The 20,188-nt window shown below is 30.7% G+C and overlaps 1 protein-coding gene across 1 annotated transcript in view; it reads left to right on the top strand.

Annotated features, from left to right (window-relative positions):
• LOC129744637 (MOXD1 homolog 2-like) overlaps positions 1-20,188 on the top strand; it is a 355,619-nt gene that overhangs the window by 173,292 nt on the left and 162,139 nt on the right. Inside the window, exon 5 of the mRNA XM_055737259.1 lies at positions 9,945-10,100. Within this exon, the coding sequence (XP_055593234.1) occupies positions 9,945-10,100 (156 nt within the window). The remainder of the gene's footprint in view (positions 1-9,944; positions 10,101-20,188) is intronic.

The following is a 20,188-nucleotide window of genomic DNA, read 5'->3' as shown; positions in this document are numbered from 1 at the left end:
TGTCATTTTTGTCATTTTTGTCATTTTTGTCATTTTTGTCATTTTTGTCATTTTTGTCATTTTTGTCATTTTTGTCATTTTTGTCATTTTTGTCATTTTTGTCATTTTTGTCATTTTTGTCATTTTTGTCATTTTTGTCATTTTTGTCATTTTTGTCATTTTTGTCATTTTTGTCATTTTTGTCATTTTTGTCATTTTTGTCATTTTTGTCATTTTTGTCATTTTTGTCATTTTTGTCATTTTTGTCATTTTTGTCATTTTTGTCATTTTTGTCATTTTTGTCATTTTTGTCATTTTTGTCATTTTTGTCATTTTTGTCATTTTTGTCATTTTTGTCATTTTTGTCATTTTTGTCATTTTTGTCATTTTTGTCATTTTTGTCATTTTTGTCATTTTTGTCATTTTTGTCATTTTTGTCATTTTTGTCATTTTTGTCATTTTTGTCATTTTTGTCATTTTTGTCATTTTTGTCATTTTTGTCATTTTTGTCATTTTTGTCATTTTTGTCATTTTTGTCATTTTTGTCATTTTTGTCATTTTTGTCATTTTTGTCATTTTTGTCATTTTTGTCATTTTTGTCATTTTTGTCATTTTTGTCATTTTTGTCATTTTTGTCATTTTTGTCATTTTTGTCATTTTTGTCATTTTTGTCATTTTTGTCATTTTTGTCATTTTTGTCATTTTTGTCATTTTTGTCATTTTTGTCATTTTTGTCATTTTTGTCATTTTTGTCATTTTTGTCATTTTTGTCATTTTTGTCATTTTTGTCATTTTTGTCATTTTTGTCATTTTTGTCATTTTTGTCATTTTTGTCATTTTTGTCATTTTTGTCATTTTTGTCATTTTTGTCATTTTTGTCATTTTTGTCATTTTTGTCATTTTTGTCATTTTTGTCATTTTTGTCATTTTTGTCATTTTTGTCATTTTTGTCATTTTTGTCATTTTTGTCATTTTTGTCATTTTTGTCATTTTTGTCATTTTTGTCATTTTTGTCATTTTTGTCATTTTTGTCATTTTTGTCATTTTTGTCATTTTTGTCATTTTTGTCATTTTTGTCATTTTTGTCATTTTTGTCATTTTTGTCATTTTTGTCATTTTTGTCATTTTTGTCATTTTTGTCATTTTTGTCATTTTTGTCATTTTTGTCATTTTTGTCATTTTTGTCATTTTTGTCATTTTTGTCATTTTTGTCATTTTTGTCATTTTCGTCATTTTGGTCATTTTTGTCATTTTCGTCATTTTTGTCATTTTTGTCATTTTTGTCATTTTTGTCATTTTTGTCATTTTTGTCATTTTTGTCATTTTTGTCATTTTTGTCATTTTTGTCATTTTTGTCATTTTTGTCATTTTTTGTCATTTTTGTCATTTTTGTCATTTTTGTCATTTTTGTCATTTTTGTCATTTTTGTCATTTTTGTCATTTTTGTCATTTTTGTCATTTTTGTCATTTTTGTCATTTTTGTCATTTTTGTCATTTTTGTCATTTTTGTCATTTTTGTCATTTTTGTCATTTTTGTCATTTTTGTCATTTTTGTCATTTTTGTCATTTTTGTCATTTTTGTCATTTTTTTCATTTTTGTCATTTTTGTCATTTTTGTCATTTTTGTCATTTTTGTCATTTTTGTCATTTTTGTCATTTTTGTCATTTTTGTCATTTTTGTCATTTTTGTCATTTTTGTCATTTTTGTCATTTTTGTCATTTTTGTCATTTTTGTCATTTTTGTCATTTTTGTCATTTTTGTCATTTTTGTCATTTTTGTCATTTTCGTCATTTTGGTCATTTTTGTCATTTTCGTCATTTTTGTCATTTTTGTCATTTTTGTCATTTTTGTCTTTTTTGTCATTTTTGTCATTTTTGTCATTTTTGTCATTTTTGTCATTTTTGTCATTTTTGTCATTTTTGTCATTTTTGTCATTTTTGTCATTTTTGTCATTTTTGTCATTTTTGTCATTTTTTGTCATTTTTGTCATTTTTGTCATTTTTGTCATTTTTGTCATTTTTGTCATTTTTGTCATTTTTGTCATTTTTGTCATTTTTGTCATTTTTGTCATTTTTGTCATTTTTGTCCTTTTTGTCATTTTTGTCATTTTTGTCATTTTTGTCATTTTTGTCATTTTTGTCATTTTTGTCATTTTTGTCATTTTTGTCATTTTTGTCATTTTTGTCATTTTTGTCATTTTTGTCATTTTTGTCATTTTTGTCATTTTTGTCATTTTTGTCATTTTTGTCATTTTTGTCATTTTTGTCATTTTTGTCATTTTTGTCATTTTTGTCATTTTTGTCATTTTTGTCATTTTTGTCATTTTTGTCATTTTTGTCATTTTTGTCATTTTTGTCATTTTTGTCATTTTTGTCATTTTTGTCATTTTTGTCATTTTTGTCATTTTTGTCATTTTTGTCATTTTTGTCATTTTTGTCATTTTTGTCATTTTTGTCATTTTTGTCATTTTTGTCATTTTTGTCATTTTTGTCATTTTTGTCATTTTTGTCATTTTTGTCATTTTTGTCATTTTTGTCATTTTTGTCATTTTTGTCATTTTTGTCATTTTTGTCATTTTTGTCATTTTTGTCATTTTTGTCATTTTTGTCATTTTTGTCATTTTTGTCATTTTTGTCATTTTTGTCATTTTGGTCATTTTTGTCATTTTCGTCATTTTTGTCATTTTCGTCATTTTTGTCATTTTTGTCATTTTTGTCATTTTTGTCATTTTTGTCATTTTTGTCATTTTTGTCATTTTTGTCATTTTTGTCATTTTTGTCATTTTTGTCATTTTTGTCATTTTTGTCATTTTTGTCATTTTTGTCATTTTTGTCATTTTTGTCATTTTTGTCATTTTTGTCATTTTTGTCATTTTTGTCATTTTTTGTCATTTTTGTCATTTTTGTCATTTTTGTCATTTTTGTCATTTTTGTCATTTTTTGTCATTTTTGTCATTTTTGTCATTTTTGTCATTTTTGTCATTTTTGTCATTTTTGTCATTTTTGTCATTTTTGTCATATTTGTCATATTTGTCATATTTGTCATTTTTGTCATTATTGTCATTTTTGTCATTTTTGTCATTTTTGTCATTTTTGTCATTTTTGTCATTTTTGTCATTTTTGTCATTTTTGTCATTTTTGTCATTTTTGTCATTTTTGTCATTTTTGTCATTTTTGTCATTTTTGTCATTTTTGTCATTTTTGTCATTTTTGTCATTTTTGTCATTTTTGTCATTTTTGTCATTTTTGTCATTTTTGTCATTTTTGTCATTTTTGTCATTTTTGTCATTTTTGTCATTTTTGTCATTTTTGTCATTTTTGTCATTTTTGTCATTTTTGTCATTTTTGTCATTTTTGTCATTTTTGTCATTTTTGTCATTTTTGTCATTTTTGTCATTTTTGTCATTTTTGTCATTTTTGTCATTTTTGTCATTTTTGTCATTTTTGTCATTTTTGTCATTTTAGTCATTTTTGTCATTTTTGTCATTTTTGTCATTTTTGTCATTTTTGTCATTTTTGTCATTTTTGTCATTTTTGTCATTTTTGTCATTTTTGTCATTTTTGTCATTTTTGTCATTGTTGTCATTTTTGTCATTTTTGTCATTTTTGTCCTTTTTGTCCTTTTTGTCATTTTTGTCATTTTTGTCATTTTTGTCATTTTTGTCATTTTTGTCATTTTTGTCATTTTTGTCATTTTTGTCATTTTTGTCATTTTTGTCATTTTTGTCATTTTTGTCATTTTTGTCATTTTCGTCATTTTGGTCATTTTTGACATTTTCGTCATTTTTGTCATTTTTGTCATTTTTGTCATTTTTGTCATTTTTGTCATTTTTGTCATTTTTGTCATTTTTGTCATTTTTGTCATTTTTGTCATTTTTGTCATTTTTGTCATTTTTGTCATTTTTGTCATTTTTGTCATTTTTGTCATTTTTGTCATTTTTGTCATTTTTGTCATTTTTGTCATTTTTGTCATTTTTGTCATTTTTGTCATTTTTGTCATTTTTGTCATTTTTGTCATTGTTGTCATTTTTGTCATTTTTGTCATTTTTGTCAGTTTTGTCATTTTTGTCATTTTTGTCATTTTTGTCATTTTTGTCGTTTTTGTCATTTTTGTCATTTTTGTCATTTTTGTCATTTTTGTCATTTTTGTCATTTTTGTCATTTTTGTCATTTTTGTCATTTTTGTCATTTTTGTCATTTTTGTCATTTTTGTCATTTTTGTCATTTTTGTCATTTTTGCCATTTTTGTCATTTTTGTCATTTTTGTCATTTTTGTCATTTTTGTCATTTTTGTCATTTTTGTCATTTTTGTCATTTTTGTCATTTTTGTCATTTTTGTCATTTTTGTCATTTTTGTCATTTTTGTCATTTTTGTCATTTTTGTCATTTTTGTCATTTTTGTCATTTTTGTCATTTTTGTCATTTTTGTCATTTTTGTCATTTTTGTCATTTTTGTCATTTTTGTCATTTTTGTCATTTTTGTCATTTTTGTCATTTTTGTCATTTTTGTCATTTTTGTCATTTTTGTCATTTTTGTCATTTTTTTCATTTTTGTCATTTTTATCATTTTAGTCATTTTTGTCATTTTTGTCATTTTTGTCATTTTTGTCATTTTTGTCATTTTTGTCATTTTTGTCATTTTTGTCATTTTTGTCATTTTTGTCATTTTTGTCATTTTTGTCATTTTTGTCATTTTTGTCATTTTTGTCATTTTTGTCATTTTTGTCATTTTTGTCATTTTTGTCATTTTTGTCATTTTTGTCATTTTTGTCATTTTTGTCATTTTTGTCATTTTTGTCATTTTTGTCATTTTTGTCATTTTTGTCATTTTTGTCATTTTTGTCATTTTTGTCATTTTTGTCATTTTTGTCATTTTTGTCATTTTTGTCATTTTTGTCATTTTTGTCATTTTTGTCATTTTTGTCATTTTTGTCATTTTTGTCATTTTTGTCATTTTTGTCATTTTTGTCATTTTTGTCATTTTTGTCATTTTTGTCATTTTTGACATTTTTGAGATTTTTTTCATTGTTGACATATTTGACTTTTTTACATTTTTGTAATTTTAGATTTTTTTGTCCTTTTTGGTATATTTTGGAACTTTTGACATTTTTGACATTTTTGACATTTTTGACATTTTTGACATTTTTGACATTTTTGACATTTTTGACATTTTTGACATTTTTGACATTTTTGACATTTTTGACATTTTTGACATTTTTGACATTTTTGACATTTTTGACATTTTTGACATTTTTGACATTTTTGACATTTTTGACATTTTTGACATTTTTGACATTTTTGACATTTTTGACATTTTTGACATTTTTGACATTTTTGACATTTTTGACATTTTTGACATTTTTGACATTTTTGACATTTTTGACATTTTTGACATTTTTGACATTTTTGACATTTTTGACATTTTTGACATTTTTGACATTTTGGACATTTTTGACATTTTTGACATTTTTGACATTTTTGACATTTTTGACATTTTTGACATTTTTGACATTTTTGACATTTTTGACATTTTTGACATTTTTGACATTTTTGACATTTTTGACATTTTTGACATTTTTGACATTTTTGACATTTTTAAATTTTTGACATTTTTGACATTTTTGACATTTTTGACATTATTGACATTTTTGACATTTTTGACATTTTTGACATTTTTGACATTTTTGACATTTTTGACATTTTTGACATTTTTGACATTTTTGACATTTTTGACATTTTTGACATTTTTGACATTTTTGACATTTTAAAACATTTTTGACATTTTTGACATTTTTGACATTTTTGACATTTTTGACATTTTTGACATTTTTGACATTTTTGACATTTTTGACATTTTTGACATTTTTAACATTTTTGACATTTTTAACATTTTTGTCATTTTTGACGTTTTTAACATTTTTGTCATTTTTGACGTTTTTAACATTTTTGATATTTTTGACATTTTTGACATTTTTGACATTTTTGACATTTTTGACATTTTTGACATTTTTGACATTTTTGACATTTTTGACATTTTTGACATTTTTGACATTTTTGACATTTTTGACATTTTTGATATTTTTGACATTTTTGACATTTTTGACATTTTTTAAAAATTTTTGAAGTTTTACGTCTATTTTGACATTTTTGACATTTTTGAGATTTTTGACATTTTTGACATTTTTGACATTTTTGACATTTTTGACATTTTTGACATTTTTGACCTTTTTGACATTTTTTGACATTTTTGACATTTTTGACATTTTTGACATTTTTGACATTTTTGACATTTTTGACATTTTTGACATTTTTGACATTTTTGACATTTTTGACATTTTTGACATTTTTGACATTTTTGACATTTTTGACATTTTTGACATTTTTGACATTTTTGACATTTTTGACATTTTTGACATTTTTGACATTTTTGACATTTTTGACATTTTTGACATTTTTGACATTTTTGACATTTTTGACATTTTTGACATTTTTGACATTTTTGACATTTTTGACATTTTTGACATTTTTGACATTTTTGACATTTTTGACATTTTTGACATTTTTGACATTTTTGACATTTTTGACATTTTTGACATTTTTGACATTTTTGACATTTTTGACATTTTTGACTCTTTTGACATTTTTGCATTTTGGCATTTTTGACATTTTTGACATTTTGGCATTTTTGACATTTTTGACATTTTTGACATTTTTGACATTTTTGACATTATTGACATTTTTGAAATTTTTGAAATTTTTGAAATTTTTGAAATTTTTGAAATTTTTGAAATTTTTGAAATTTTTGAAATTTTTGAAATTTTTGAAATTATTGAAATTTTTGAAATTTTTGAAATTTTTGAAATTTTTGAAATTTTTGAAATTTTTGAATTTTTTGAAATTTTTAATATTTTTGAAATTTTTGAAATTTTTGAAATTTTTGAAATTTTTGAAATTTTTGAAATTTTTGAAATTTTTGAAATTTTTGAAACTTTTGAAATTTTTGAAATTTTACGTTCATTTTGACATTTTTGACATTTTTGACATTTTTGACATGTTTGACATTTTTGACATTTTTGACATTTTTGACATTTTTGACATTTTTGACATTTTTGACATTTTTGACATTTTTGACATTTTTGACATTTTTGACATTTTTGACATTTTGACATTTTTGTCATTTTTGACGTTTTTGACATTTTTGACATTTTCGACATTTTTGACATATTTGACATTTTTGTCATTTTTTGACATTTTTGACATTTTTGACATTTTTGACATTTTTGACATTTTTGACATTTTTGACATTTTTGACATTTTTGACATTTTTGACATTTTTGACATTTTTGACATTTTTGACATTTTTGACATTTTTGACATTTTTGACATTTTTGACATTTTTGACATTTTTGACATTTTTGACATTTTTGACATTTTTGACATTTTTGACATTTTTGACATTTTTGACATTTTTGACAATTTTGACATTTTTGACATTTTTGACATTTTTGACATTTTTGACATTTTTGAGATTTTTGAGATTTTTGACATTCTTCACATTTTGACATTTTTGACATTTTTGTCATTTTTTGACATTTTTGACATTTTTGACATTTTTGACATTTTTGACATTTTTGACATTTTTGACATTTTAGACATTTTTGTCATTTTTGACATTTTTGACATTTTTGACATTTTTGACATTTTTGACATTTTTGACATTTTTGACATTTTTGACATTTTTGACATTTTTGACATTTTTGACATTTTTGACATTTTTGACATTTTTGACATTTTTGACATTTTTGACATTTTTGACATTTTTGACATTTTTGACATTTTTGACATTTTTGACATTTTTGACATTTTTGACATTTTTGACATTTTTGACATTTTTGACATTTTAGACATTTTTAACATTTTTGACATTTTTGACATTTTTGACATTTTTGACATTTTTGACATTTTTGACATTTTTGACATTTTTGACATTTTTGACATTTTTGACGTTTTTGACATTTTTGACATTTTTGACATTTTTGAAATTTTTGACATTTTTGAAATTTTTGACATTTTTGACATTTTTGACATTTTTGACATTTTAGACATTTTTTACATGTTTTGGATAAATATTTGAAAAAATATATTTGCCAAGGATCAGTTCTGCGTTTTCATCATAAAAGCGATATATTTTACATTCTTCGTTTTTTATCCACGGTCTTATGATCTTATGATTAAAAGCAGTTTTCAAGTGAGATTGTTTTATCTTTCTCTTTTTCCCTGCAAAATATTTCCTTGCAAGCCTGATTGTCTATCAATAACAACGAAGAAATGCGGCTTCGGCCTCCAATAAGAGCAGCAAATCACCCAACACACTGGCCAGTAATCGTCACACTTTCATCCGGTAAATCACAGGAAGAGCTTTTGCAGCCGGAAAGCGCTACCACCCCCGCTAGGGAGGTGGAACTTCGCGCCTCAAAGCAGGGAACAGCCAACGCCACTAATCACTCACTTTAGCTCTAGAAAACCTTTCCCAATGGCCGGGTTACTGATTCAAAATCAAAACCTTGAGGGCGGAGAATTTCCCGGAAAGTGGTCCTGCGAGGTTTCCGAAGGCGAGGGCCTCATCCATTCAGAGACACTCAATCATTTCACAACCAATTGAACAATGTTAGAGTAGGTTGGTAACTTAAAAGGCTGGCCCGGCTGATGAATGTGTATGCGCACAGCTCTGGCTTTCATGCCACAGCAATAGACACATAAATTTTCGTGTCCATTGGTGTTTTGCAGCTTTTACAAGCTACTGTTCCAAGTATGTGCCAACATTCAATGCCAGTGTTGCTATCCTAGGTCAACACTTGGAGTATTTTTTTTTCCTGCAGGTCCAGTTAGGTGATAGGGTTTGCAGAGGAATATTCAAAGTTCGACCTACAAATACTTTAAAACCTACGAATTGCTACCCATTTATTAAACAAAAATGTTTGAAAAGTAACCACTGGACGTAAACTCGTAACGTTGCTTTGAGTTTTATGAATTTAGCGTTTTTGCTTGTCAAAGATCACATTCTGGTACGTTTAGAGTCATCTGATTTGAATTTTTGAATTATTTTAATTCAGCCAAATCTTATCAGATGATGGTTTAATGTTTTTAAGGCTTTGTTATTATTTTCAGGATTTTGAATACTTATAGTTGTATTGAATATGGCGATACACAGATTTTGATATCTATAAAACCCTTCAATAGTCTTCGATTGTTATTCCTAATTTTCAAAAATGGTAACCATGCCCAAAAAAGAAAACTTAATCACCCATAAAGTGGCCCCGTCGTACGTCAGAAACTGTTTTGACCGTGGCCCGTCCGAAAACCGTCAACCAACCTTCCACGTCACGTCACACATCCGTCGTCCATTGATGATTTAGCCGGGACCCAAAACTCCGAATTCGTGCGGATTCAGGAAGAGTGCACGCGGGGGAGCCCAATAAAACGAAATCGCGATGACAAATTGTAGCAATTATTTCCACCATAAATCAACCGTGAAAATAGAGAGAATGGAAGGGTTTTAGGGGGGGTAGGCAACTAAACTACACTGGGCCTCTGATTGGCGGAAGTTGCCAAAGGGTTTCCGGACGCAATACATTCTGTACCAAGCCAAGCCAAACCAACGTTTTGGGGAAAATTGCTACTGAGCTGAACTTCTGGGTTCGGCGTTCTCCACTGATGATGAAGGAAATTTTGGGGGAAGGGTTCCTAGTCGTCGCCGATTAGCTTGATTGGTAACCGTTGGATTACCGAAAATTGGGCCTAGGCCGCTGGCTGGGAAACAAATTTTGTGGAAAAGTGATTGATAAATTGACGGGGTATAACCCGCTTGTTAGACAGTAAACCAATAATTAATAAAAGACCTCATTCACTGGAAGTTTATTTTTCCATACTCTAACTCTCTACTTTTATGATTTTTTTCTAAACAGGATCGACATGTACGGGCAGGAAGTGATGGTGATCCGATCGTTGATTCTTCACAGGATTACACCGTGCTTTTGGGTTACGAGAATGTAACGCACACAGTTATTCGATTCAAACGGAATCTGGATACCTGTGATATGAAGGATGATTTCCCCATTACGGTAAGTTAAATGTGTCATTGATTATGTATTGATTATAACAAAACATTTAAAAAATTATGTTCGTTGAAATATCTTATTAAATCAGCTTTTGTTTAAAATGAAATTTATGCATACAAAAGATTTTTACTTATTTAAAAAGAATACCGTGTAGAAAGTCCGATGACTTTATTTTTCAAAAAATATGCAATGAACCACAAACAAACAAACAAACAAAAAACAGTTCAAAAAATTTTTTTTAAATATATTTATGTATCAGTTACGAACATTTTTTTTTCATTTATATTTTCATACACAGAGCTAGCATTTTGTTTTTAAATTTTTCGATAATTTTGTTCCCCCTGTTTTATGATATTTGATGATGAAAATTTTAGAGATAATTTAAATGTTTAAAAAAATAAGTAGAATAGCTTCAAAATATTCATAATTTCATATAATTATACAGGGTTCATAGAATTATACAGGATATTTGTAATCAGCAATTGAATTCTAATAGGATGTTGGTTTCCAAGAATATAATTTAAATTTTGTGCTCTCAACCTGAGTTTTGAAATCTACATACTTCTAGTTATCATTTTTCTATCACAGACGTTTACCACACGAAGAAATAATAATTAAAAGTATTTATTGCAATACTAGCTGACCCGGCAAACTATGTTAAGCCTTTAAATTTTCACTCAAAAAATTGCCATATAAGTAAACGGTCAATGATTATTTATTTTCATGAAATTAGTTTGGTACCGATTTTTCGTTTACGGATGATTTAAGACATTGCTTTTTCAATTTTTGATAAACCATAAGATAAGTGCGCCAAAAAATATTTTGTTGAAATGTGTCGCCATTTGAAGCAGTTTTAGTCATTTGTCTTTAATTTTTCACCACAATCAAGTAAGAAGTAATCTTCACCGTATACCAAATTTTTAGACATGGCACATTAGACTGAGTCGATTTGGGGTCATTTTTGAATTTTTCAAACCCTGGGGTCTTAAAAGCTTTTTTTGGTCCAAAACTCATCCATGATTTTTTGCAGAATTTTTAAGTAACGTTTACATGAGTAAATTTGAACTTTTAGGTTTGTATGGGAAAATTGAATATTTTGTACTGAAAAATCAACATCATTTTTGTTTCTTCTGTGGAACCGAGCCTGCTAATGGTTTTTGTGTCAATTAATAAATTTCTTACAGGAAATTTTCCACTGAAAAACTTGTATGTATGTATGTATGTATTATATCCACCTTGGGTTTACGGCAGCGCCGCGGTTGTGGCAAAAAAAATAACCCACACGACCATCTTGGCTACCACACAACACAATCATAACCACTCAATGAGACTTCTAAAGGAATGGAATCGTAAGCAGAGGCACTAACGGTATCCAGGGTGAAAAGGGGGCAAGTCTCGAGAAGCTATAACCATATTGTTGACTAACCACGATAGCATGCAAATTATAATCCCGCCGCCAAGGCTTCCGAAAAAAAGAGTGCGTCCTTATTTTACAAAAAGTAATCAAATACTTTATTTTCCTCAACCATGCCAAATTCCCTTGACATAAATTGAGGAACGTCTAGTATTCAATACGGTACTAGCATACACGGTAACCCGCTCTTTTTGCAAAACGAGGATACCCTGATGCCCCTGACCTTGTTGTAAGAATATTTGATTAAATAAATAAATGTAAAATATAATATTATACAATAGAATATAATTTAATATAATACAATATAAAATATAATAAAAATAACATAAAAGAAATTAATGTAGTTTAACATAATATAAAAAATACAATTGAGGCGCTTGGGACCAGAGAAAGTTTTGAGAAAACGCGATTCAAAGTTTCAAAGAAGCTTGACTTTGTTTTAAATATTATTCGAAATCCAGCAGTTTCGATACAATCGTAAAAGTGTTAAAATGAGTTTTGCACCAGATGTTGATGGAAATATGAAAAATCATTTAGTATACTTCAATTAAAATCGAGAGTTTTTAAATTACCATCTTTCCGATCCTGAGGGCCTTAATTGTCATCAAATATAATTAAATTATGATAATAATCCTATTTGATTCAATAAAAAAAAAGCGGACAATGGAAATAAAAATAAGAGAAAAGGAATTTTTGAACAGTTTATATCACCTGAAAAATAATAATTATTAATGAATAGATGGATGGCATGGATATGTGATGGCATGTTAAATGTTTAAGAAGATTAATAGTAAGAATTCTTTTAAAAGCCCTGAAAATAAAACTTTGATATTATTAATAAGTTATATTGATAAATCGTCTTCAATCGAACCGAAACGAACGTCCTGAAAAAAAAAATCCATACATCGAAATGCAAGCCATAAAAGCTAAAATGTGAATTTAACTGACAAACCAAAAAAAAAAAAAAAACAAATTAAATGATTTTTTTTACAATTGTAGAACTTCCTGCGAAAGAAAAAAAAACACTAAACTGTACAAGTTCAAAATCCATCAAATATTTCCAGACTGCTAAAGAAAAACTGTTAGTTATATTTCAGTTGATATATTTTTCAATCTGCTTGCCTTCATATATATAGATGCGATGTTTTCCCTTAAGAACTGGATTCAATTAAGCTAAACAATTGAAATAAGTGCATAATTTTTTCAGAAAATCCCATAGGAAAAGAATCTGTGAAAATGTTCAATAAAATTATAAATTTTAAAACGTACTTGAAGCACTGGTTTATCCAATATAGGCTGAAATCAGAATTGTTAGTTAGAAACTGTATTTCGAAAAGTCACATATTTTGGTTAGTTTTCTGGAACATTGGAATATTTATTGAGAATATAATGCAGTGGGGATAGACTATTTGAACATTCTATGATAAAAATATCATGGTACATACATTAGAATACTAAAAACATTATTCTGAAAAGATAATGTATATTAAAACTCAAAAGAATATTGAATTTGAAGGTGAAAGTTTGATAAAAAAAAAATTTGGTTGAATAACGGATAAACTGCTATACTTTTGAAAGATTTTCTAAATTTATGTATTCTAAAATATTCAATACTTTTCCATTCATAAACTGTAAAAGCTGATAATACCACATTTTAATAATCTTTAATCTTTAAATGCGAGGCTTATAGGTACTAAAACATCAACACGTACTACGACTATACAGAGAGCCGCATATGGAAAATAAGAAGAAAAAAAATGATGTCGATGGGCGCGGAAAGTCAACGATTGCTGTGATCGAAAATTCAAATGAAGCATCAATCAGCAAATCAGATTGGATGGGTACTCAATAAACGAAGCAAAGTTTTAAAATTATTGGAATTCTATTGATTAATTACTGGAACTGCCTCACCGGGTTTTTTCCTCCTCCTCCTGCACAGGTGCAAACATGTTTGGACGCTGAGCTCTCTTTTTCACTTTTTTCGATACCTACGTCATATTATTCACACTTAATCTCTTTTTCCATTTTTCGATTATTTCAAAGAAGGAAATAATCTAGTACACTTTTTCTAAAAATCCCACTCGCACAACAGATTTCCAGATGATCCCTTTTGATTATTTTTCCCCTAACACTCTCATAAATCACATTTTCACTTCCCCAATCTTTGAACATTTTGTTTCAAATATTTCACAACTAAAATATGCTGCGTCAAAATACACTATTCTGTTGGAAACCCGCTCAATTTTCCAATTCCGATTCGGACTTTAGCATGACAACATTTTTCTTGTGCACTTTTCTACCGGGCGGGAACTGACGACAGCTAGAGCTAAATTGCACAGCACATAATACAAAACACGTCTGCTTACACAGAGAGCGCGCGAGGGACTGAAATTTTCCACTGAAAAACTTTGTCAAATATCATACCTTCGTTTCTTTTTAGACAAAAAAGTTATTAGCTGTTTAACAGGTGTATGTCTTTTTGGATTGATAAACCATGAATTCAATTGACACCACTGCTTGTGCCCCACGAAATATAGCATGAAAAGAGGTCTTGCAATACTTCGCTAGGCACCCAGCAGTGGTATCAATTGAATTTCTTGTTTTTCAATCCAAAAAGACATACACCTGTTAAACAGCTAATAACTTTTTTGTCTAAAAGATACGAAGGTATGATATGTAAAAAATTTATAAATTGACACAAAAACCATTAGCAGGCTCGGTTCCACAGAAGAAACAAAAATGATGTTAATTTTTCAGTACAAAATATTCAATTAACCCATACAAACCTAAGAGTTCAAATTTACTCATGTACTTAAAAATTCTGCAAAAAATCGTGGATGAGTTTTGGACCAAAACGAAGCTTTTAAGACCCCCGGGTTTGAGAAATTCAGGAATGACCCCAAATCGACTCAGTCTAATGGCACATCTCTATTCACAGTGCTACTGTTTTTCGATATATGTTACCTGAAAAGGATTATATTATCTACCCAGAATTATATGATCTCTTAATAATATTTATCAAAACATGATTGTTTAAATACTTGTCAAATAAAATAAGAACATAAAACATTCATCGAATTCTAATTCACAGCAACTTCAAATAAGAGGGTTATAAAATTCTTTTTTTTTTTTAGTAGAAGGCATTGAAAACTCTCAATTTACGCAGAGAATTAAAGTATTTAATTTCTATTTCTTACTTTAATCCACTTTTAAACTCGAAGATCGCGAAGATTGTATAAAAAAAAATGTAAATAATTTTAGAGACTTTAATTTAGGCTCAAGGGATCTGTGATAACATTTTTTTAACGATGTTTCAATTGTTTGACCTTAATTGTGATCTTGATTTCAAAATCAGAAATGAAATTTTTTTAACATTTGATTGTAACCAATGTTTATGAGTACAAATAATCAAAGTTTCATTTTGTTTTTTTTCCTTAGTTGAAGTATCTGGTTTAAAGCTTTCTTTATTTGTTTTTGATCTTGATTAAAATTTTTCTTAAGACTTAAGATTTCATTTTCCAAGCTTCTTATCTCAAAGATCTTATTACCGTCAACTGAGGCAACATGCAAAAATTTTCATTTTCAATGGATTCTAAAAAAAACTTATGTTCATAGTTTATCCTACCCCTTATGCATCAAAAGTTTTAAGGATGATGGGACATAAAATTTCGATTTTCGCCCTCCTTAGAAAATGGGGTAACTAACAACAAACTTTGTTTTTAATGAAAATGTTATGAAAATTTATAGTTTCAAATATATTTGCGATGCATTAAAGACCGTTACGCATGAAAACACCAATTGCAGTGATTTTTTGGTCTGTAAAAACTATTTTTTTTTCTGAAAGTAAGAATGCTGCATACATTTAGGGGTAAAATAATACTACGAAAAATTCTGCAAGCTGAAATCATAAAAATAAATGTTTGTATGAATGAAATTTCAATGTTTACAAACGCGTGATGCAAATCATTCATATTCCAGCACATGGAAACGAGTTTACAAAGAGTTTGTTTGATTTCCATTTTGTAGCATTCTACTCCAGACAATTTAACTAATTTATAAAAATATTTATTTAAAAAAATTGTGTGTTTCTTCGAAAAATACTTTTACACCAACAGTGTCGGTATAGCATGAGGAAACTAGTCAAAAGTTCAAAGGTCATATTATCAAGCCAATCCTTCATACTGAGTAAAGCTTTTTACGGCATCGATAAATGTTAAAATTAATACATTTATTGCACATTTTTTTTCAAATTTTATATAAAAATGTGCATGGGCCAATCTGAATATCTCAGATGTGTGTTGAAATGAAAATCTCAATCCAGCTGTCATCGCCGTCGCTTTGCGTAAGCACATTTTTGTATATGCTGTTGACTGAAATACTTTTATTTATCAAGCTAAAAAAAATTATTTACCTAATTAAACAAACACCTGCTAAAGTTCATAACAAAAATATATATTTATGATCTTAGTTTTGTCATGTTCTTTCTCGTGGAAAAAGAATTTTTGATGAAACATTAATTAGTTTCACAAACGCAATCAATTCGCAAATAAAAGCTTGTGATGAATCGTGAGCCACCTTTTTTTTTATGTTTTAAACACATTCGAAACTTAAAATACGTTTTTCTTATCTGTAAAGTTTTCTTATGCTAATGACGAGTTATGGAAAATATTTTATTCATCATGTAAATGAAATTTTTCCATATCGTTCGCGAGCTAGGTTTAAGAAACTCATCGATCATACACAACTCTCTTTTAAATTTCATCATCTGAAATTGATTTTAAAAATCCAAATGAATTATGAAATTATTAAATTCTTTTTTTTTTTCAAACAGTTAGAGCTTCCTCAAGCTTAACTATTAATACTTATCCAATGAACATTATCTATCTAAAACTTCCTGATAAAAAGACTCAATAAAGTGCATTTATTGAAAAAAATAGCTAGCCCGGTGTTTTGCTACACCTTCTAAAATTGATGGAAATTTAACAAAAGAAATTAATTATTTTTTGTTTTCAAAACTTGCCTAAATTTAATTTCCCAATTATAATTTCCTAAGTTCTGCTACAATCAATGTTTTACTTGTAAAGAATTCCTCTCCCAAGCCAAATTTCGTTCCGTTTGCTCGATCACTTCTCAAATCATTTAAAATAAAATTATGAGAGTCCCTCTGATTAAGAATTAAGTAAACATTTCTCATTCCCTTCGATGCAAAATTTTCTCGTGCATTTCTCGAGTAAAAAAAAGTATGAATGCACCCCTCACCCTTTCAGGCTTTCAACTGAAAAGAAAGGAGGAGTCTTAAATTATTTTTTCCATATACTTTCTTATGAAAATTTGACCTCATTTGCTAAAAATGTTATCGAGTCAGGCTAAAAATATATATGAGCCCCCCATACATTTTTACCTGACTCAATAACACGATCTTTCCTATTATTCCCCCACTGGAGGGTTTCCGAATAAGCATTGAAATATTTATCCATCCCAAAAACCTTCCCCTACTAAAGTTAATTTCTTTTGTATGAATAATTCTATTGAAATTCGACAAAAATGAATGAGGCTCCCGTCTCCTCTTTCTATCTCACTTAATGGAAGAAGGGAAGGTACCCAAATAAATATAGAAACATTACTTGTTACATACTAAATTCGGAACCTATTTCTGCCAGAAATAGTATGAGCGCTCCCTCCCCCTTTATATTTCTCTAATGAAAGGTGGGAAGAGCTTAAAACCATCTTGGGAACATTTCGTTCACCCAAATACCTTCGCACGCCGAATTTGGTTCCCCTTACTTGATCAGTTATCGAGTATTGTAAAAATTTGTTTGGCTCCCCTCACCTCTTCCTATCCGTCCAATGAAAATCGAGAGGAGTTTCAAAGAATCTAGAACCTTTTCCCACATGTAAATATCCTCCCAAGCCAATTTGGTTCCATTTTCCCGAATAGTTATCGAATGTTGCAATACAAATGATATGAATGCCCCCTCTCTCTTTCAATTTCTTCACTGGAAGAAGGGGGGGGTCTCCAATAATCATTGAAATATTTCTCCTATCCAAATATCCTCACATGCCAAATCTGGCTCCATTTGCTTGGCTCATTCTCGAGTTATGTTAAAAATTGAAAGAGAGTCCCCTCCCCCTTCCTATTTACCTCTATGGAAAAAAAAATTGTGGTACAAAACATTCAAAGAAATATTTAGCGTAGCCAAACCCCCTTCCCTTTGGCTGGTAAACGGTGGATAATGTGCAACACGAGACCCCATAGTGGTCATATCACCTCTTATTCACAACTCCTATCTCTACCTCCCCGCGGTGCCGGCTGGGGTGCGAGTAACCTAAGCGGAGATCGGGTACCCAACCCCGGTGGATGCTTTGGTCGCATGCAGACTGAGAAGGTGGCCGCACGCGTCTGTTCCCCAGGTCAGGGGCGGCGTGCAACAACAACCGAGCGTCTGTTCTCCAGGTCAGGGGCGGCTCAAACAGCGTCTGTCTTGCAGCAAGCGGCTGAATTTATGAAATGCGGCTCCCGCCAGCTAAGTCCAAGATGGCAGACCCATCGCGGGATAGGGACTTTAGGCTAACAACCTACTGCTCCCGATTCATAACTTGTTACGGAATCCGAAAGAAATGACCGATCTGGAACTTTGGCGACGACTTTTAGCATGAAAACACGGACACGAATTGGAACTTGGAATGTTTTAACCCTTGCCCAACAAGGCAAACTGGAACAACTTGCTAGAGAGGCTAGCCGCCTCAAGCTTGAAATTCTGGGACTGAGCGAAGTCCGTTGGCCTAATACTGGAGAACACAAGACACAGTCCGGGCAAGTCCTGCTTTACTCTGGCATACGAGGAGACCACGCTACTCGGGAACGAGGAGTTGGTTTCCTGTTAAGCCCGCAGGCCTACGCGGCCCTCATTAGATGGGAACCGATAAACGAAAGAATAATCGTAGCCAGATTTAGAACACGGGTTAGAAACCTTACAATGGTCCAGTGTTATGCGCCAACTGACGTTGCCGACTTGCAGGAGAAAGAGCAGTTTTACAGTCAACTGAACAGCGTGGTAGAGAGAATTCCGAAGGGTGACATTCAAATCCATTTGGGTGACTTCAACGCAAAGATTGGCTCCGACAATCAAGACCTTGAGCGCATCATGGGGCGCCATGGCCTAGGACAGATGAGCGAAAACGGAGAGCTGTTTGTAGAATTTTGTGGCAACAATAACATGGTGATCGGTGGATCGCTCTTCCCCCATCGACCAGCACATAAGGTCACTTGGGTATCCCGAGATGGCCGAACAGAAAATCAAATTGACCACATCTGCATCAGCCGAAAATGGAGAAGGAGCCTTCTTGATGTCCGCAACAAACGAAGCGCAGACATTGCATCTGACCATCACCTCGTCCTTGGCGAGATACGACTGAGAGTTGCGCGTTGGAGAATCCAGAGGTGAAAAGGGCATACGTTGAACAGCTAGAATCCCAAGCCTCGGAGCTGCCGACAGACGGAACAGTCGAAGAACAGTGGTGTGGAATCAAGAATGCCTTTATCACGACGAGCCATGGTACTCTCGGTAAAGTTTGTGGAAGAAGAAGTGAAGGATGGTCGATGATCGGAGAAAGGCGAAAGTCGGAATTGAGCAGGCATGTACCGGGTCAGCCAAAGCAGCCGCCCGCTTACGATATGCGGAGCTGGAAAAGGCAGTTAAACGAGCTTGTAGACGAGACAAGAGAGCCTGGACAAACTCCCTAGCCGAAGAGGGGGAAAGAGCCGCCGCCAATGGAGATATCCGATTACTTTATGACATTTCTCGCCGCCTCAGTGGTGCAAGGACTAATGCAAGAATGCCGCTGAAAGACCGAGCAGGTCAGTTATTGACCGATCGAACAGATCAGCTCAAACGATGGACTGAGCACTTCGAACAACTCTTCCGAGTCACGAATAGCGATGGCCAACAGAACCCGCAGCTTGAAGCGCCAACAGTAAGTCGCATAAATGGCGTCAACTCGGAAGCGCCTTCGCTGACTGAAATAGAAGCGGCAATCAAAAACATGAAATCCAACAAAGCACCTGGGATCGATTGCATCCCTGCTGAAATGCTGAAAGCCGACCCCTGTCAGCACAAATGTTGCACCGTCTTTTCGCTGACATCTGGGACACTGCAACATTCCCGGCCGACTGGATGCAGGGTATCCTCGTAAAGGTCCCGAAGAAAGGAGACCTGACAGAGTGCGGTAACTGGCGAGGCATAACGTTGATCTGTACAACCCTCAAAGTACTCTGCAAAGTGATCCTGAACAGGATCCAGGAGAAAATCGACGCTACACTCCGACGGCAACAAGCTGGATTCCGATCCGGACGATCATGTGTGGACCACATCACAACGCTACGAATCATACTGGAACAAATCAACGAATTCCAGGACTCTCTTCTGCTGGTGTTCGTTGATTTCGAAAAAGCATTCGACCGACTTAATCATGAAAACATCTGGGCGGCTCTAAGGCGACGAGGGGTCCCAGAGAAACTAGTCCATCTCATCGAAGCACAATACGAGGCATTTTCGTGCAAGGTTTTGCACGATGGTGTCTTGTCCGAACCAATCCCGGTAACTGCTGGAGTGAGACAAGGATGTATCTTATCACCGCTACTTTTCCTCATCGTAATGGATGAGATTCTGACTGGATC

Source organism: Uranotaenia lowii, chromosome 2, assembly GCF_029784155.1.
Source record: "Uranotaenia lowii strain MFRU-FL chromosome 2, ASM2978415v1, whole genome shotgun sequence".
Taxonomy (NCBI): domain Eukaryota; kingdom Metazoa; phylum Arthropoda; class Insecta; order Diptera; family Culicidae; genus Uranotaenia; species Uranotaenia lowii.
The sequence above is the reverse complement of the archived record's forward strand: the minus strand, read 5'-3'. Positions and strand labels throughout refer to the sequence as shown.